General features: G+C 50.0%; 1 protein-coding gene across 1 annotated transcript in view; it reads right to left on the bottom strand.

The window, feature by feature from the left end:
• SLC37A1 (solute carrier family 37 (glucose-6-phosphate transporter), member 1) overlaps positions 1–18750 on the bottom strand; it is a 39055-nt gene extending 20305 nt beyond the window's left edge. Inside the window, exons 1-7 of the mRNA XM_015569089.1 lie at positions 18395–18750; positions 10684–10765; positions 9042–9174; positions 8326–8404; positions 5983–6118; positions 3631–3707; positions 2448–2614 (exon numbers count right to left, since the gene is read on the bottom strand). Coding sequence (XP_015424575.1) covers positions 2448–2614; positions 3631–3707; positions 5983–6118; positions 8326–8404; positions 9042–9174; positions 10684–10765; positions 18395–18450 — 730 coding nt within the window. The 5' untranslated portion in view covers positions 18451–18750. The remainder of the gene's footprint in view (positions 1–2447; positions 2615–3630; positions 3708–5982; positions 6119–8325; positions 8405–9041; positions 9175–10683; positions 10766–18394) is intronic.
• Positions 18751–20668: the final 1918 nt, after the last annotated feature.

Genomic DNA, 20668 nt, shown 5'->3' with positions numbered 1-20668 from the left:
ACCTTGGGCAGGTCTGTTAGCACCTGAGTCTCACCCTTTCCCTGGGTAGCCACACGCCTGGCCCGGGCCTGGAACACAGGACCAAACCAGAGAGGACTGGACCTGCATTTGTCCACCATCCAGAACCAGCATTTCATTGCTGGTATGTACACATGAACTGTTGGACATTGAAACTTGGACTCAGAACTGTTGGACATTGAAATTGGGACTTGTTCTTATATTTCTAGTCTACAGATACTTGATTTTTTAAAGAAAAAATGACCTTGGGCAGGTCTGTTAGCACCTGAGTCTCAGGCCCTTTCCCTGGGTAGCCACACGCCTGGCCTGGGCCTGGAACACAGGACCAAACCAGAGAGGACCGGACCTGCATTTGTCCACCATCCAGAACCAGCATTTCATTGCTGGCATGTACACATGAACTTTGGACATTGAAACTTGGACTCAGAACTGTTGGACATTGAAATTGGGACTTGTTCTTATATTTCTAGTCTACAGATACTTGATTTTTTAAAGAAAAAATGAGGAGATGCCGGAGTCCATTTATTGTCTTCACTAGCTGAGTATAGACAGAGACCCCCCAAAAGCTAGTAACCTTTGAAGTCCTAGCAAAGGTCAGGGCTGTATACCACCCAGTTAATCTAGGAACCACCAAGTTAATTTAGAAAATGGTAGCTGAAGCATCATCCCCACCTTAGTTCACTTAATTCCTTAGATACTTATGTAAATCCTTGTTTATTGTTGATTAGATATTCTGCCTGTTACTGGAACTTGGCTGCCTAAGGGTCATGCTATGACCTAGTCTGTGTGTCATTGAAACCTCCTTACCTAAGGGCCACTCCAGATCAATAAAAGGTTGGAGCGGCCTGAGCATCAGTGGAAGTCCTTCTGGACTTGCTCGCCTGGTCCCCCAATATTTCCAAATTATCTCGTCTCTTTTCTCTCTCATTTGTATGTGGCTCCTCTTTCAGATCCCGAACTCTAATCCACGCGGGAAGTGGAGGGAAACACACTCGACAGGAACAAGAGAGCAGAGACAGAGGGAGGCCGGTCTCGGCGGCCAGGTCCCGGTTCCACGGCACCTCCCACCAACGTCAGTGCTGGCTTGCGGCCAGGAGAACCAGGGAGGCAGGAGGCACGAGTGTATGTCCGGATGTGCTCTCCTGTCCCCCACATTTGTAAGATCTTGTAGGACCGCCTTACAGGCATGGTCTCTGGTGGCATTTCTGCCCCAAGAGTGGACCCAGGAGGAAAGAAACAGAGCCCTACGGTCACCACAGTACGGAGTGGGAAGCCAACAGGGGGACCCCTGGAATCAGAGGAAGCTGACAAGAGGACGGGAATGATGGGAAGGCAGTTCCAGGAAAGCCCTCTGTTCAGAATCTCAGCATCGCCCCTCCCTCCCCAACCCGAAACCCTCACGAGCCACAGGAGTGGTGGCTCAGTGGGAAGGAGCTCTCATCCATTTGATTACAAAAGACCAAGCCAACGCTTCCTTATTCTTGGAAATCCTGCCCGGCCCGGCCCTGCTGATGGACCTGCGTGGGGATTGGCACTCAGATCCCAGGCCAGGCCAGCAAGCAAGCTCCCGCCCTCTGCCACCCTCCGCCTTCCCCCAGCACCAGCCTCTTATCGGTCGAGGAAGAGAATAAAGGTCACTGTGGACTCCAGACCTCGGGCAGAACAGTGCACTGCATCCAGGGAACCCTGGGCTGGCGAAGAGGAAGTGCCTGGCTCTCAGGTGACTAATGCGTGAAGGACGCCCTGGAGAGCAGGTGGCAGGACCCAGCCTGGAGGAAGACAGGTGGCACAGAGGACCTTTCCCAGAACTCAGTGCCACTCGGGTCCAGTTAAAGGCGTGTGAGTCTGAGCGCCCTGGCATCCGGTAGCACCAGCTTCTCCATCGCTGGCACACCTAAGAACCTTTGTCCTCCTGGGCCTCTATTTTAAAAATTAACTTGAAATTCAATGAAAACAAGTTTGGAACTGAGTCTAGAATGGAACACTCTTCCCCCAGGTAAGACATATGGTCATAAGCTGTGCCATGGTTTTACAACACTGTCCAAGATACACCTTATCAGAAAGCACAGTCTGGGTGAGCAGGTGCGGGCCGGGCACCGCGCCCCTGGAGGTGAGTGACGTGGCAGGCCTGAGGAAGCTGCGAGACTCCCGGACACAAGGAAACCCCGCATGCCTGACGCTGCAGGGCAGGGGGACAGGTGGGAGGGATTTCAACCTGTTACTCCAGAAACCAGGAAACAGCAGGAAACCCAGCCTGACCAGCAGAGAAACAGCTAACGGGGAAGCCTACACCTGAAGAAGGAAGTCTACCTGGTGTGGAGGGAGCCAGGGCAACCACACACTGCACAGGATGAAGCAACAGCCCATTCTCTTAGCAGCGCGTGCCGCAGCCCTCCGGGGTGGTCCTCTCTCAGGCCACGGGTACTCACGCTCAATGAGGAAGAGGAAGCACACGATCCCCATGGCTGCCACGATGGCCCCGGGCACGATGAAGGACAGGCCCCAGCATGTGGACACCCAGTAGCCAGCAATCAAGGACCCCAGGATGTTGCCCACTGAGGTGTGGGAGTTCCAGACCCCCATAATCAGACCTCGCCTGCAACACAAGACACAAGGCAGCAAATGATGTCCAGAAGCTCACGTGGGCCCGCTGTGTGGGACACGGCCCTGGTGCCACGCTGAGAGCTGGTCGAGGACTAGAGGCGCTGCAGGAACTTCTGCAGGACGCAGGGCTGGGAGGCTTGCAGAGAACTGGGCTTCACCTCACCTCACCGCGGAGACTTAGGTGTGTTCACACGTCTCGCTCAGAGCTTCTTTATTGACGATTAAAATGAGGAATGGGGTCTTTCCTGAAGTTCTTGGAAGACCCCACATTTAAATGTGTGCCTCTGCAGACTAAGTCCAGTCATTTGATGAACTAGCCCATCACACGAGTTTCCGCTGACCGGCCCAATGGATGGAGTAGCTGAATGAGGCTCAGGAAGCTGGCTTCCCGTTCCCGTTCCCCATTTTCAGTACCTCCCCACACTCCCTAAACCTGCCCTGGCCGGAGCTGTGGGTCACACAGCATTACTGTGGCATCTGGACTGCAGTCAGGTCACCAGAGGCTGAGCGCACCTCTGCCCCTAGGCGCTGGGTGACTAGTCAGGACTTGTCACACTTCCATGTGCCTTGGGTCTTATTTTTAATGTGGCCTGAAGCAGGGTGTCCTCTGCACGTCTCCCAGGCCCCCAGGAGGCCAGAAAAGACCATGCTGCTGGTCAGCTTTGCAGAATGACAGACCCGCCCCACCCACAGCAGGGTGGGCATCTCCTGAAACAAAGGCCACCTGCATTTCAGAACCTCTGGTCCCAGAAGTTTTAATGATTTTATTTCATAGACTAGTTAAAGTGTCCCCCCGCCCCACACAATAAATCTAAAGAAAAACTGAAAATAAAGTATTTTTAAAAAAAATCTTTTACAAAATAATGCAGCTGGAGACAGGGGGGCCTTTTCTCACCTTCCTTTTTAAAACCTTTATTTTTCTGTGACAGTTGCCATTCAATGTTATTTTGCTTTAGTTCCAGGCCTACAGCAGGTGGTTAGACAATCACTCACTTTACAAAGTCTCACCTTCCTTTTCCAAACCAGTTGCTGAGGCAGGTGACGACGCTGGGCCAGCCGGTGGTCTGCACCAGCCCGTTGATGACCTGTGACAGAGGGTGAAGGGAGGCTCAGCTCGCGGGGAGCACTGCTTCAGGGGGCTCACGGACGCTGCCCTTCTCCGCACGTTTGGGAGCACAGCTGGGGCTCCCACAAAAGAAGGGGGTCAGACCCTATTTGATGTGAGCCCCAAGAGCCAAAGATTTTAATCTATACTTATAATTACAGATCTAATACATGCCTATGGTGAAAATTTTAGAATAAGTGGGGAAGAGAAAGAAAAGGAAATTTCTTGCTAGAAGATGAACTACTATTAACAGCCTGGGGCCAAGGGGTTCAATCGCTGTCTAATCCAAATTTTATAAGAGAAAAAATTATCTTCTTTATCTAGAAATGTGATAGTCCTATAAATATGGCTTGCAAATTGCATGCTTTCACTTCTTATGTTGTGAAGAAGGTACTGTTGTTAATGATACTCTGAAGTGAGATTAACTTTGATACTTTCTGTAGAAAGTATCTCTCCTCCTTTTAAGAATACCCTGAGCTTACATTTCAAGAAGGGACTTAATGCCTGGCCAGTGTGGCTTAGTGGTTGAGGAGTGTCAACCTATGAACCAAGAGGTCACGGTTCGATTCTGGGCAGGGCACAAAATTGATTCCAAATAAAAACTTTAAATACACACACACACACACACACACACACACACACACTCACACTAGAGGCCCGGTGCACAAAATTTGTGCACAGGTGGGGTCCCTAGGACTGGCTGGTGATCAGGGCCGATCGGGGCCAGGCTAATTGGGGCCCAAAGGCCCCAGCGGGGTCAGGAGAGGAGGTGACAGTCAGCTGGGTGTGAAAGGAATGGACGCCGGACACCAACGCTGCCATCATCAGCGCCCCACCACCATGCAGTTCCTTGCCTCTCCCGCTCCTCCTTCCCTTGCTGCTGTACCACCACAATGGCGGGCGGGTGGCGGAGGGCGGGTGGCAGACCGATAGGGGCCTGCTGGCCAAAGGCGGTTGGCTGTGGGAGTGTACTGACCACCAGGGGGCAGCTCCTGTGTATTTTTTTTTTTTAAAGAAGGGACTTAGCAAGTGCACTAGTGAATGAGCTCACTTTAATCTCAGGAGCGTCAGGGGCAACTTTACAAGATGACATGAAACCAGGTCCAGCCTTGCACCTCTTACAATGAATGGCCACTGGGACAACCAGCTCTGCAGAAGCCATTGGGGCTGCACGCCGGTCCAGCCTCAGGGCCAGCCAGGCATGGTCTTCCCTCCAGGAATGTGCTGGAACTCTGGGGAAATTTTTTTCTCCTTCCTTATAATTTTAAGTATTACTACAAAGTGTAACTTGATTTTGTAATTAAAACAGTCCAACTTTTTCAAGGTCTGTGGCAACCTTTTTAAAGGTAAACTATGTCTAATTTGCTTTGATGATTTTATAACACCCGCTAGGCTATCTGGAGAGCCTCCGAAGTTGAACTCATTATTTTAAGTAATTTTCCATTTCTAGTAAATATTTATTCTCAAGAACGTTGGGATGGGCAGTAGCCAAGTGTTTCAGGAAGGGCTGGGCCCAGCTGGAAGGGCAAAGCCACAGGGCCTGTCTCGGCTTCACCTGCTGTGAGCACCCTTAGGCTCTCTCCTCCCACTGACGACCTCCAACCCTGTCCCATTGCCAATGACACCCACGTCCTCCCTTCCTCCTGCCCTCCACACTCCTCTGACTCCTGAGTGGTCTGATTGGTCACAGACACAACATCTAAACTCATCCAGATGAGGGCAGAGGGCTCCTGCTTTGATTCCCGGCTGGGGTGTGGACAGATAGGATTCCCTAAGAGGCAACTCCTGCCTGGCCTGTGTGGCTCAATGGTTGAGTGTTGACCTATGAACTAGGAAATCATGGTTTGATTCCCGGTCAGGACACCTGCCTGGGTTGTGGGCTTGATCCCCAGTGTGGGGCGTGCAGGAGGCAGCCGATCAATGATTCTCTTTCATCATTGATGTTTCTATCTCTATCTCACTCTCCAGTCCTCTCTGAAATCAATAAAAAAGTGTGTATTTTTTTTAAAAGAGGCAATTCCTGGAACTTAAGGAAAATTGCATGGATGTTGGAATTTCAGAGAAGACAGAAGAGACACCTTACATGTCAGCACTGACTCTGATGTCAGACAGGATACAGGTCTGCCAGGCCCCCTGTCCCGATTCCACCCCCTGCCATCTTCTCTCTTGGTGGAGGGAGGGACCTGAGACATGAACACCCTGTCCAGCTCATCATGGAAACCCCATGCGTGGTGAGCCATAGACCCAGACCTTACCTGAGTTACTACGTAGAATCCAAAACTGTGGATATTGTAGAAATACCCTAACCCAAACAGGGCAGTAAAGATACCACTGGCCAGCATTCCGAAAGTTAGGTAATACCTAATTGGCAGGCGCTCCCCTATTATGCCGCTGAGGAGAAAGAAAAGACAAATATGAGAAAACAAACACACCCAGAGTGCAAATGACCCAGCGATCTCCTTCTGGGTGCTTTCCGGCTGTTCTCGGAGCTTTTAGAACTACAGAGCACCACTGTTTCCAAGATTTAATCATAATGACCTCCCAATGGGGCGTTTATTAACCAGAAACTGGTAATTGGAAACATCTTTTAAGACTTTTTATTTCTAGTGACAGTCACTAACTGTCAAGTAATAAACATCAAACACCATGGCTTACACATATGATGGCAGCCAATTAATAAAACCAACAAACTTGTCCAGCTAGTTAATCCTGCTTTTATATAAATAACAGTTAAAATTTCAACTGTCAAACTGTAGGCAAACATCATAAAAAGGAGTCACCCGTGACCATGAGCAAGCCTCTTGGCCTGGGGCTGCTATTAAGTCACCCGGAGAGGTTGATGGAATGGACATCATTCCATGTTTACCCGACTCTAGGCCACGCACACCTGCTGACACCTGCTAGGCAGGAGCTGGCCGTGAGGTCCCCACCAAGTCTAATTGTATCTGCTGCGCCACACCATCCGCGCACCGAGGTGGCGCTGAAAGGCCGTGCCAGGGAGCGGTGCACCCCCTGCTGCAATGGAGAGCCCACGTGGACTCCATATTGGCCAGATTCTCGTGGTCACGCTCAGTGGCCAGCTGCCTGAAAAAGGGTCTTTGCTGGTAAATAAACAATGATAGAAGCACTTCATTTAAACCAGATTTCTTCACCTTGGCACTCCTGCCACCTGGGGCTGGGTGACCTTCATGGTGAGGGCTGTGCCGTGTGCTGTGGCATGTGACAGCACCCTGGTCTCTGCCCACTGGATGCCAGGAGCACCCTTTCTCCAGCCGGGACAACCATATTTAAAAAATATGTCCCCAGATGTTGCTCTCTACGTTTCCTGAGGGACAAAATCACTCCCAGCTGAGAAGGACATTTAAATACTGTTTTCTAGTCACTGAGAGAAACATACTCCAGCTCTGGGTCTTTTATTCTATAGGTTGTTGGTGTCCAGTGAGAGCAATCTTTAGAAGAAACATTATTCCTCAGGATGGGACAGGCTGGCAGCCTGAGAAGCCGGAGGCTTACACGTACTTCTCCTGCTCTGCTGTGTACCACTCGCTTCAGCTTCCCTGTCTGCTGCCGCCCGTACCTGCAGCACTGTGCAAACACGCAAACACAAGGAAGGACACCACCCTCCACCAGAGGGAACTGCCTGGCTGGCAGCACCACCCACAAGGGCACTGGGCTAGGGTGGGGCCCAGTCCTGATGACGCCGCATCTGGTGGGTCTCAGGGAAGAGGCTCAACATGGACAGAATCCCCGAGATTCTCGAATCTCTAAAGATCTCAGTCTCCAAACAAAAGCCTCTTGGGCTAAAGGCCTTACTTTCTATTATGCTCATTTCCCCCACAACCCGGCTGGACTGACATCATTCCAGTATTTAACCCGCCCCCAACACGTCCTGTTACTCATTTAACATGTACCTCCTTCCTAGTCCGTTCAAGAATGGGAGCAAGGAGAACCCAGGAGAGTAATCACGTGTGGCAGATGCTGGGCATGCGCCATGCGCCAGCACCGTGCCGAGCGCCCTGCATGCATTAACGCATTCATCCCCACCTGTCCTCTGGGGTGAGAACGACTATTTCCCCCGTGGGCAAAGCTGTACAGGGACTTGCCCACGGCCACATGAGCAGGCAGTGGAGCCGGGATTCAGATCCCAGCAGTGTCTCTGCATCCTCACCCGCACAGCCCCTGCGCTCAGGTGAGGAGCCTGTGTGTGCTGAGCAGGGTGTCCAGGTGGACACGTGCAGCACACACCTGGCAAACCGTGGACTCAGGGATTTGGGACACGTGAACAGATGGCGGCCCCGGAAAGCAGAGGCGAGGATGCGCTCTGCTGAGCATCACAAGGAGCCACCAGTGCCCTGCTCCTAAGTGACCACATCCCGGCAGGGCTTGCCATGTGTCCGAAACCCAAGGGTCAGGAAGGCATAGTGGAGAGTCCACCCAGCTCTCCCTCTTTCCTGGTCTCTGAGAAGAGACTGGCAGGTAAGGGGCCTGCAGGCGGGGCCTAGTGTCACGCATCCTGCCTTCGTCGGCGCACGCACCTGAGAAGGTTCTGCATGGAATGGTATAACGGGCCAGGGTCCCGCAAGCTCAGGCGGACCTACCTCAGGTACATGCCGATGGCGTACGCGCACAGGAAGGAGTAGTCCAGGGCCCCGAGCAGCTGCTGGTAGTTGTCCTGATCTGCACAGTGAAAAGCGACAGGCGGAGGTGAGTGGTGCTTAGCTGTCACTCAATGCCAGTGCGCGTTCCCGAGGGGCAATAATACACAGAACCTCTGCTCTCCGAAAAGGATGGAGAATGTGGCGGATGTGTGCTGCTGGGCTGCTTGGCAAACAGAAATACAGCCACCACATTCCAAACAACCACTAGGCAGTCACTGTTTGTGTGGATAAACCCTCCTGCCTCAGGGTGAGCATCCATTTCTTCATTTCCTCCAGCACCCACCTGGGCCAGCCCCATGCTAGGCCTCGGTAATCTCTCCCTTCCACCCCCAGTCTGTGCTCTGCGCGCCTTAACTTCCCACTCTGACAAGTACGACGTGCAAACTGTGGTCAGATGTCCCCACCTAAGAGGATCTTTGTTCGGCGGTAACACTTCTGCACACAGGCCCCGTGACAGGGCAGCGGCTGGGGGAGTGGGACTGTGGTTGGTCAGCTCCCTGGACACAGTTACCCTCGAGGACATGGGCACTGCGCTGAATTAGCAAGGCTGGAGGAGCCGGAGGAGTGGGCCACGCCGGCATATCCCAGCGCCCGCCGTGGAAGAACCCTCCCTGTGGGGACAGCCCACTTCAGAGCTGCAGGAACAGAGAACTCACCGAACGGGGCCCAGCCGCAGTCCGTCCCATTGGCCGGGAGCTGGGGAGAGGGGAGGGCGCTGGCTTTCTGGCTCTGGCTGTTGACTCTGTCTTCAGCCTCATTCTCGGCAGCGCAGTACTTGTGGAGCTCACCCTGGGACACCCACGGGAGACAGAGGCCAGAGAGAAAGGGCACTCAGCAGGGGTGCAGGGTCAGAACAGTGCCCCCCTCTTACCAGCCTTCTTGGGGGTCCTGGCTCTAGGGGAGGATGTCACCATGGGCAGTCTGCCTGGGGACCACAGAATGCGGGCGGGTACGGTTTCCCGGGCTCTCCGCAGACCCGCTCCTGAGCACACAGAGCAAACACAGCATGTCCAGGGCACCAGAGAGGACTGCTCAGAGCAGCTGTGCAGCTGAACGCTGACTGCCTGTCATCCTCAGACCGCCTGCCCTGTCATCCTGGGTCACTGCCCATCATCCTCGGGCCACCTGCCCAGAACAGACCAATGGGTTCATCTCGCTAGATCTATATGGCTGGGCTAAACGCTGCGGCGATATAAGAGAACAGTATGCAACGAATAGGACACTCCCCCCCACCCCCCCAAACAATAAGCCTGACACAAAGGAGCTCCAAGGGTAGGCCTCTATTTCCATTTATGATGTTCAAGGACAGGAAAATGCCTCCACGGTGACCTTGATGACCATGGCCGGGCACCAGGAGCCTTCTGGGAGTTGGCAAAGGGCCAGAGCTCGACCAGGTGATGATTTTCTGGGTGAGCATGGTGCATGGGACTCATTCGCTCTGTGCTCATGTGGCTGTGTCATCATCACCAGGGCACTGCCCTAAAAATCTAGCCAGGGATTCTGCTTTACAGATTGTAAGTAGCTATCTGCCAAATAGCTTTCTTCAGCAGACCACTGACAGGGAGCGGAGGAAAGGCTGCAGAGGGCAACAGAATTAGTCCTGCGTCAGTGTCCTGCCAACGATGAGAAAGTGAGGGAGGGACAATCGATCTGTAATGAGCTGTCTTTGGCAAAGGACAATTTCCTTGTTCCTCCTACAATAAAGAGTCAAATGCCACCCAAGCCTGTTGACAATCTATAGGCAAAATGATGGAATTCCAACAGGGTCAGAAAATTAGCTTGCTTTTCCCCAAGTTATGACTGGCTATTATGTAGGCTATTATCTACTCGAACCTTCTTTACTTAAAGTCTAGTTAAATGCTAGTTTAACAGCTTCCTGCCCGCCCATCATGCAAGCAGGAACTCGGCGTTCTAAGAATAATGAAGAGTCACCACCACAGCCCAAATCAGGGTCAACGCACGATGATCATAGAAGCGATTTGGGAACAATTTAGGATTGGATGTTTTGGAGAGAAAATTCACACAAGAATAAATATTGAGCTATACTTTAGGATTCTGAAACTGTCAACTAATATTACTGAGAGTATACTACCTTTGAAAGTATAAATCCTAAAACATTTTAAATTCAGAAAAGAGAAACTTAAAAAGCAAAGCTGCAAAATAACTTGCTTCTACATAATTCATTTTCCCCATTTACCTTCCCTGCCCACCCCCCCTTGCCAGTTGTCTCTTAAAGTGACTAGTTCCTTACAGAGATTACAGGCAGGATAAGAAACTAAGTGTTTTATGATTTCTTACCTTAACAATGCTAATAGGTTTTCGAGATAAGTGGAAACTCGCATACAGCAAAAATGTCAAAATGAAAATGAAGGTTCGATACCTGAAACACAAAACAGTGTAGAAAATGATGCCCAATAACATGAGCTGCATGAGGAATACATGGCCACTGTAACTCTTAAATTTTCTTATGATGCATATTATTCATTCAATCATTATCAAGTATTGAATCCTATTGATCATCCTATATAATAAAAGGCTAATATGCAAATTGACCCTACAGCAGAACGACTGGTCGCTATGATGTGCACTGACCACCAGGGGGCAGACACTTAATGCAGGAGCTGCCCCCTGGTGGTCAGTGTGCTCCCACAGGGGGAGTGCTGCTCAGCCAGAAGCTGGGCTCATGGCTGGAAAGTGCAGCGGCAGTGTTTGGAACCTCTTCTACCTCTGTGGCAGTGCTAAGGATGTCTGACTGCTGGCTTAGGCCTCCTCCCCACAGGGAGTGGGCCTAAGCCAGCAGTCAGAAATCCCCTGAGGGCCCCCAAACTGCGAGAGGACACAGACTGGGCTAAAGGACCCCCCTGGGTGCATGAATTTCATGCACTGGGCCTTTAGTATCACTATAATATTATATTTTAAAAGTGAGATTTCTCTTTGGTCCAAATTGAAACTATTTAAACATTCTTTAAAAAAACCCACTATAAATGCCTTAGCTGGTTTGGCTCAGTGGATAGAGAATCAGCTTGTGGACAAAAGAGTCCTGGGTTCGATTCTGGTCAAGAGCACATATGGTGGTTGCAGGCTCTTCCCTGGCCTGGGCCCTGATTGGGGCATGTGAAGGAAGCAATGTGTTCTTCTCACATCGATGTTTCTCTGTCTTTCCCTCTTTCTTCCACTCTGTCTAAAAGGTCAATGGAAAAATATCCTTGGGTGAGGATTAATAACAACAACAACAAAAACAACACCATAATCAAAAGAGAAATCTGGGACTCAGAAGATGAACACATGTTTACAAAGCAGACAGAAAGGAATGATTCTGTAGTCTGAAACAAAATTAACTGCAAGCTTCTTTTTTTTAAATTAAATATATTTTATTGATTTTTTACAGAGAGGAAGGGAGAGGGATAGAGAGTTAGAAACATCGATGAGAGAGAAACATCGATCAGCTGCCTCCTGCACACTCCCTACTGGGGATGTGCCCGCAACCAAGGTACATGCCCTTGACTGGAATCGAACCTGGGACCCTTGAGTCTGCAGGCCGACGCTCTATCCACTGAGCCAAACCGGCTAGGGCTGCAAGCTTCTTGTAAGCAGCTATCCTGGGCACTGACGATCATATTTTTTACTTTTTAGCTTCTATGCAACTTTTCCGAAGGACACAAGCAAGGCAGAGACACAAATATCTCACTGACCTCAATGAGAAAAACCGAGTGATGCTGACAAGCTATGAATAAGGCCAATGCATAAAAATACTGGCCAAAGCCCTGCTGCTCTTTCTGGTTTATGAGAAAAGCAGCCGGGGGGTGGGGGCTTGAGGGGGAGGGGGAGTGCTGAAATATATGGGCATCTAAAAAAATAAAAGATACTTTAGTAAGAAGATAAAAGTTCATTCCAGTCTAAAAATTTGAACCATGCTATTATGGAAAAACATTTCTTAAGGGGAAAAAATACATCAGGAGGAAAAAGTATTTAGCAAGAGATAATGAGAGGGGCTCCCCCCAGGAGGGCAGGTCCTTCTGTGCCCTGAGACCCAGCCCCTCACCCTGAAGAACTCATCCTCTTTCTGGCCTGGAAAGGCCGGTGACTTTCAAGGGGAGTGATGGCTCGGAGTGATAATTACCCAGGACAGAGACGGGGAGATAGGAAAGAGGCAGGAGGGGCCCCAGCCCACAGAGGAGCCATGTCCACTGGCCGTGGTGGTGCTGGGACCCTCCTCCAGGCTCCATCTACAGCTGTGATTGACATCTCAAGGGCAGCTTTCCTCCAATAACACAAAGAATCCTAGGGATGCCTGCCTCTTTGGCCAGAAGGGGACAAATAAATATTTCTGGATTAAAAAAAAAAAAAGGTCATATTTCAGGTGGGGAAAAAAGGTTGGCGGGACCAAGGGACTAGAACCTTAACTGCCAGGATACCTGTGCCTTAGGGAGAGGAAAACACTCAGCAACTACTCCAGGAATGAGTAACGACATGCCCGCACGTGCCCCTCTTCATCAAGGAAACACACACTGAGGGTTTTCCTAGGATTGTTCGCTCTCCAAGCCCAGGCCAAGGACCAGATAGGAAAAAAGTAAAATAACCAGAAATGAGTGCATATTTTATCCCAACGGACAAAGACTACGCAGGTACAGGGGGTTTGTCCCAAAGTCCAGCCTTTGTCCTTATGTTTCTGGAAACCATCTGTCTGAGTCAGGAATGACATTCTCTCAGTTCTTTGCCTGAAGCTCTGTTACCCCACCTAACTCTAGGCTCCTATGTGCCTGAAGTTGCCAGCAAAGGAAGATTCTAGGCCATCGGAACTCTGTAAGCCCTCAATACCCAAATTTCCAGCCCACAGGCAAATTCGCTGGCTACTTCTCTCCACACTAGATGTAAATTACAAGGGTGTGTGCAGCCTATGGGGACCCTGACCTGCCCCCATTTGGGTACAGGGGTCCCTTTTCCAATCTCCACAAGGAGTATTTTGAAAAAGTCCTCAGACTGGCTTACCTTCACACCTCCCAAATCCGAGTATGAAGGAAGAATCTGGTGACAGGTATGGGACCTACCAGGAGAATCTAAAGTTCATAACCACCCAGCTAGGAAGGACTTTGAGAAAGTAGCTCTACTTAAATGGGCTGTGGGTTCATGCTCTCTACCCACATAGAGTATTCTATTTATAAATATTCTATTTTTATTAAACATATTCGCATATTTATAAAATAGAATAACCCAGAACTGAAGACCTCCTCCATATGTCCAGACAATGTCTAAAGAGTCCTGGGACCCGAATACACCTGCATTCTCAGGTAGTCAAGATGTCTAGGGTATCGAAACGTAGTGGCAATCCCTGGGCCATTGCCCCCCTTCCCTGGGCCCCTGCCCCTTCTCTAACTGGGCCTGGCAGCACAAAGGTGGTTCCAGGACTGGGCCTCATTGGGGGATGCCGAGCAGAGCACATGCCCAGGGACCCTCCATGAACACGTGGCCACAGAGGAGAGCAGCATCCATTTCCAGCTGAACTGAATGCTCAGCTCGGTTTTGGGTGGAAGTGAAATACCTCGATGACTCAGCCAGCAGGCTGCCAGGTTCCCTCCGAGGCCCCTTTTATTTCTGCGGGATCATCTTGGGTTACGGGCTAAAGTCCTAACCCTCCTCCGTCCTTTGCCACTTTGTGGTTCTACCTTCATTGTCTTTCTTCCTTTATCATTCACCGGGCAAGGATTCTGGGTGCTGTTTGTTTCTCTTTATCCATCTCGTACTGATTGCACAATGCCCCCCCCTAAATTCATGTCCACCTAAAAGACTCAGAATGCGACTTTATTTGCACATGTAATTAGTTAGGCTGAGGCCATACTTAACTCATGTATGACCTCAAATCCAATGAGACCCTAAGTCCAGTGACTGACATCCTTATAAAAGCCAAGTGGAGACACAGTATGACCTCAAATCCAATGAGACCCTAAGTCCAGCGACTGACATCCTTATAAAAGCCAAGTGGATACACAGAGACAGACAGACAGACAGACAGGAAGACCCTTTGACAATGGCACAGGAGGGCAGAGGGCTGCCAGCCACCGCCAGAGGCAGAAAGAGGCAGGAAGGACTCTTCCCAGAGCCCGCAGTGGAGCGGCCCTACTGACACCTCGATCTCACACTACTGGCCTCCGGAACGGTGAGAATACATGTCTGTTGTTTTAAGCCGCCCAGTGTGTGGTACTTTGTTACAGCAGCCCTCGGACACTAATACAGTCCTCTACTTTTGTGTTCTGTGTTACATTTAGGCTTGTGAATATTAAGAAAACACAATTAAAAATGAATGATCGGATCCTTTCATTCATCAGTGTCCCACTTACTTTGTGCGGTTATGCCTGACTCCAGCATTCTCTGCGTCTCCCAGTACTGCAGGAAGAGTGTGTGGGTTAATCCCAAGTTTCTAGCAAAAAAAGCCCATCCTGACAACGATGGCACAGGACAGGTGTGCCTTCTAAGCTTCCCTAGAAATGCTCCCAGCCGAAGGGCAGCCTGCTCCACGGTAAGATCAACGCAGAGTGTGTTTCCTCCTTTGAGCGCATTTATCTCAGTCATATGCAAATACGGAATACACAAATGCTTTAGATGAGAGTCACTGAGCAGTCTGACTTGGCACCGAAATTAGCCCAAAGACACCCTTAATTTAGAAACAATGAAACCACACAGCTGTGATGCGAGTCCTTTTCCCAGCATCCTAGGGAGGCACATGACTTCGGTGACGTCAGCCCTGATCACTTGGTTAAGGGGCTGCCTGCCAGACACCCTCCCCCACCCCCCTTAGGGAAGCTATAACCTTTCTCTCTAAGTAACTGGTAAGGAATTGTGGGAACACACTTTGAGATTAAGTAAATAAGCGCTTCCTCCAACTTTCCCCCAGGACTGTGCGTCCCTTGGTGATCCTCGCCTAAACAAAGCATTGCCAATGGTGACAGGTTGGCTGTCCAGGTTATGGACACTCCCGCGTCCTTAGGAGCTGCCCTTCTGCTGTGGGGAAGGGCTTTCCTTCCTCCCGCTTACACACTTACTGAATTATAGCCGCCGTGGACTCACTGGATTCCAATGATATTCAAAGGCTATAATCCATTACTAGTATCATTTATTTTAAATATCAACTCATCTCAGACTTGGCAGTGAGAGCCCTTTCGTTCTTAAGCACACCCTTATTTTCTGGCGTGAGATATTCCTGGCTCCCCTTACCTCCCCTGTCCCAGCGCTGACATAGCTCAGTTTTCAAAGACACCCAGCTCCTTCCATGGGAAATGGCACATAGACACCAAGATCTGGCACCAGGTGTGCCCAGTGCTGTGGTGTGTTGCTGTTCCCAGGGCCTTTGGTGGGCAGGGATAGGACATTTTACACACACACACACCACGTACACACACTCAGGCATATATATCTAGTTCTCCCCTGCTTTCTCACCAGTTCCTCTTAATTCCTATCCAATACCACATGATTCATTCAGTCCCTCCCTGCCCATATTTTTAACTCCTTCACCATCAGTGAGCAGCTGTTTCCTTCTGTGGTATTCTTGACAAAAATCTGAATCTAATCAGGAGGAAATACTAGATACATCCCAAACAAAAGACAGTCTATTAAAAAAAAAGGCTTGTACCTTTCAGAAATGTCAAGGTCATAAAAGACAAAGAAAGGCCAAGAAACAGTCCAGATGAAAGGAGATTAAACTTACAGGACAGCTAAATGCAGTGTGCAGCCTTGGACTGCATCCTGGGCCAGGAAGAAAGCTATAAAGACATTATTGGACATCTGGTAGGATTCTGAATATGGACTATGGATTAGATGATAGAACCTAATCGGTGTTAAATTTCCTGATTTTGATCTGTGTGTGTAGCTATATGAGAATGTCTTATTTAGAGGAAATATTTGCTGATGTATTTAGAAATAAAACAACATAATGTCTGTAACTTACTCTCAAATGTTCATAAGGCATTTTACACACACACACACACACACACACACGCACACGCACACGCACACGCACGCAGAAGCAAAAAAACACCAGTGCTTTGGATTTGTTTGCAGGTGGATCCCAGGCCTCAAAGCTGCCCTAGGTCACTGTACTTGAGATTCAAAGCCCAGGAGAGAGACCTGTAGTCCCTACTCCCACACCCCTGCCCGATTCCGCCCTGCCTCCTGCTGCACCTGCGCTGTTCGCTGTTCGAGGAAGGTCCTGGGAACAAGGCCTCGGCCTTGAGGGCCTCCACTGGTTGCCATGAGATGGAAAGTCCTGAGACTCACCTGCCTATCCCAACTGCACACACAGGAGAGATGTCATCTCCCCAACGGAAGTCAAAGTGAAGCTAGAAAGGGGTAGTGTGCTGGGTAGAAACACATAGAAAATGTCCTTTGTAGGAATGTTAAAGCCAGTCTCTTTAGGATTGCTAAGTCTCAGCTAAAAATAACGTTTAAAGGTCAAAGAGCAAGTTGGAGGCAGAGATGGAAGAGAACTGAGACAAATACTCTGTACCCTTGCTACCCAAAGTGTGGCCAATGGACCGATGGCACATCGCCTGGGAGATGCAGACTCTCAGGCCCATCCCGGACCTATAAGTCAGAATCTGCATTTTAACAAGTTCTCTGGGTGATTCACATGCTCACTAAAGTTAGAGAAGCCCTGCTCTATCTTTGTAGGGCTCACCCATAAAAAAAAAATAAGAATCTGTGATACACAGGAGTTCTTTGTAACATTCTTTTAACTTTCTTCTGTGAGTTTGAAAATTGTATCAAAATGAAGTTATAAAACCAAGAAGCTAAACTTCCCCCAAATAAAAGGTCAGTGTTGGAGCACTTGTGGCTAGATTTGCAGTAGGCATGAAATGAGTCAATGAGGGGACTGCTCTGGAAAGAATGACATGTCTGAAATCCCACCTGACACCCAGCAGAGGCCTGAGAAGATGCAAAGGGTGTGGAGGCCACAGGTGGGTTGTCGTGATGAGATGAAGGGGTCCAGAATACGCCACTAGGGCATAAAAGTATTTTGAGGGGAAAGCATTTGAGTTCCTGAAATCTCTTCTGTCTAAAAGCAGAGCCCCCAAAAGAACTCAACTGTCCCAAGTCCCTCCCTAGGAGGACACAGGGGAGACCAACTCATTACTGAAGGTGAGAAGTGTCCACATCACACCCACAGACACTACTAACATTATCATCTCTCCCGTCTATTCTCCTAAGGCCCACTGACATTTCCAAAAAGGCATCTGCTTTCCCATTAGTGCCCCTGTCTTCCTCCTCTTCCCCTATTAACATAGCATATTAGCCCCAAATTCTAATACCTCTTGGAGTCACATTTTTCTGTAAACTCCTATATATATGTGATCGTTTCTTTTCTCTTGTGAATCTTTTTGTCAGTTTTATTTGCATGCTCCCAATTATGGAACCAAAGAGGGTAGAGGAAAACCTTTCCTTCCCAAATAAGATCAGGAGGGGAGACACCACTGAGACTGTGGGTTAGAGGCCAGAGAGCCCAGGTCTAGACTCTGCCCTCACCATCGGCTTCCTCCAAGGGGCACGGAATTCATGACCACTCCCGCCCTTCCTGGAAAAGCATTCTCAGAGCACACAAGCAGGGTGTCTCGGAAGAGAGAGTTGCCTTCTGGTCAGCATCTAACTTGTTAAGATTTCACTTTCTCTCTGGGAGCTCTGCCCCAGTTAGGCCACTCATTGAGCTCAGAGTTCATATACTTCTTTCACTCACAGGCACGTTATAACCCTGTCAGTGGTCGGCGGTCATTTTTCTGTGGGAGCTGTGATTATTACAGAACCCACTGAAGACCATGAAGGAGTCCACATGTGCCAGCGCCAGAGCCAAAGACGGAGGACAATGGCAACGTCCCTCACAGCTTCCACCACCGCTAAGTGACTCCATGGTTACAGGGAGGACAGCATCCGTGTGCATTTCATCATGAAACCAGGGAGAGCCGGCTGCACAGTGGCCCTCGCCCACACTCAGGGCCATGCTGGGGCCAGAGCCGCCAGGACTTACCACTGGTCCCGGGAGAATGAGATGATGAAGCGAATGCCGGCAGGGAGTCGAGCCATTTACACGTGGACCTCAGAGCTTTGGCCACAAAATCAGACGCTTCATAAAGAGGTTAGTAATCCTGGCTCCCAGTCTCTCTCGTCTCTGCACTGGCACAGGCTGGAAACGAAGCGGAGATGTCCTGTTCGGCTCGTGCCCCCGCCTCCTTTCTGCAGAGGCTTAGGTCTCTACAATGAGAAAGAGGAGTTGAAAAGTCAGGGGTGCTGACAATGGCACCTTGGAGTCCCGGGCAGGAGAAACTCCCCATACAGTTGTTAGCCAGCCCAGATCAAAGCTGGCCTTCCTGGGTGATGGGAATGCCCACCGCGAGGGCCACTAGGTGGCAGCACAGCGTCTGCCTCGGGAGGGGGCGGGGCTTGTTCAGAGATCACTGAACTGAATTTCACATGATGTTCTGATGATATAAAAAGAACCACTGAGTTTATCTCTATCTGGAAGGCATCTAGAGATCAACCCATTCAACCTTAATCACAATACTCTACAGAATATTGACATTCACGTGAACCCAGTATGCGCCCAGTGGTTACAGAGCAGGCCAGGGAACCGGATGTGTTCCATTCCACCCACGCTGGACCAGGCCACAGCTGAGCCACAATAACAGAGGGGAATGTGGCCTGGACCAGATGGCAGGCCATCAAACCAATCATTTAATTGTGGCTTTGCAACTGAATCAAAATGCATCTAAAGCTCAGGGAATGTACTACTCCTCTTAGCTGCCTCTCCATTTCTCCTGAGGCCACCTCAGAGGCCATGGGAAATGACCCCATTCTGAAGGCAGAGCTGAAGGCAGAAAGGAATGCATAGGGGTGCCCCCAAACCGAAAAGGGGCCCCAGCACACCAGGCAGGTCTCCTGTCCCAAAGCCATGGCTTGTCGTAGTTTTCATTCTTCTACACTTGGAAACAAGGAGCCTTTGGACCAATGTGTTAAATAACACAATTCCCAGGGTATACAGAGCATGGGCCATTCTGTCTTACACTCACTGAAAAATCACCTGTTACATAATTTTTAAAAAGAAAGCTACTTTTGAGTAAAGACTAATCTTGATTTAAAGAAGCTGATATTTATTTAATGTCTTCAGAACATTTCCTAGGGGTAACAGACAAATAACAGCAAACAGTTCAGACCTGGAGGACTTACACTTAGATTTTTAAGTGCCTGTCTTTTCAGTTAGACCCGTTCCCCGTGTTCATTCCTGCCATCACTAAATCCACCAACCAACCTCAACTCAATTCTGGTCAAACCTGTAACAGCAGCAACAATCCAGAAGGCGCTGGAAAAGCAATGGGAAGAAACGCTTCCTTTCTTTTAAAATTGTGCGGGCTCTTCCTCCTGTAAAGCAGGTGAGAGCAAGTGCTACAGCCTTCATAGTAAGTGCAATTAGGGCACGTGAAGACAGTGAGTTTACATGTGGGGTGTTAAGAGCTCAGTGTCATCCCGGGGAGGGGTCGATGGGGGAAAAGGAGATCTATGTAATTCTTTAAACAATTAAAGAAAAAGAGCTCAGTGTCATGAGTCCTCTTCCTCCAAAGCACGAGCAGTGCCCTCAGCAAATCATTCTGCTGAGCGCTGGGGGGACCTCGAGGCCCCCGTAGGTGAGCCCACGGCCATTCCGAGGAAGAGGCAGCCTGTGCTCACCCCAGAGGAACAATGAGGCCAGCTGCTGGACCAAGTGGGCCCAAATCTGGTCGGTCCAGTTTCCCTCAGTCCCCTCCCCCTCCCCCTCACTTCCTGCGGCCCAGCCCCTTCAAGGAGAGGGCAGCAGAACTGGGAATCATTTGACCTGACCTGTTGTGGGCACACGGCCCAAGCACATCAGAGGGCTTTTTGAAAAATGGCTCTCACTGGGCACCCCCGGACCTCCCCACCACAACCGGGAAAAGTGTCAGAATATCGGTTTAATTCTGTGGTCAGAGCGCAGCGTGGGAAACACCCATTAGTGCATCTTTATGAAAATGTGCAAAACACACGTTTTTCTACTTATTTTCCCGACAGCCCAACTAGTCAACCGTAGGAATGGCCCGAGGGAAGTTAGCACTGGGGGCAGGGGGGCACCCGCAGACTCCCCCTTGGGGATCGGTGCAGCCAGAGCAGAGCCCTGTGCTCTCCGGAGAAGAAAGCAGTGAGAAGAAAGCAGTGAGATCGGAAGTAAAGGCCAGGTAAGGTGGAAGGTCTTCCCAGAGCGGCAGCGGCTGTGGGCACTCAAACCAGCCCACGC

This window comes from Myotis davidii, unplaced genomic scaffold (assembly GCF_000327345.1).
Source record: "Myotis davidii unplaced genomic scaffold, ASM32734v1 scaffold512, whole genome shotgun sequence".
Taxonomy (NCBI): Eukaryota; Metazoa; Chordata; class Mammalia; order Chiroptera; family Vespertilionidae; genus Myotis; species Myotis davidii.
The sequence above is the reverse complement of the archived record's forward strand: the minus strand, read 5'-3'. Positions and strand labels throughout refer to the sequence as shown.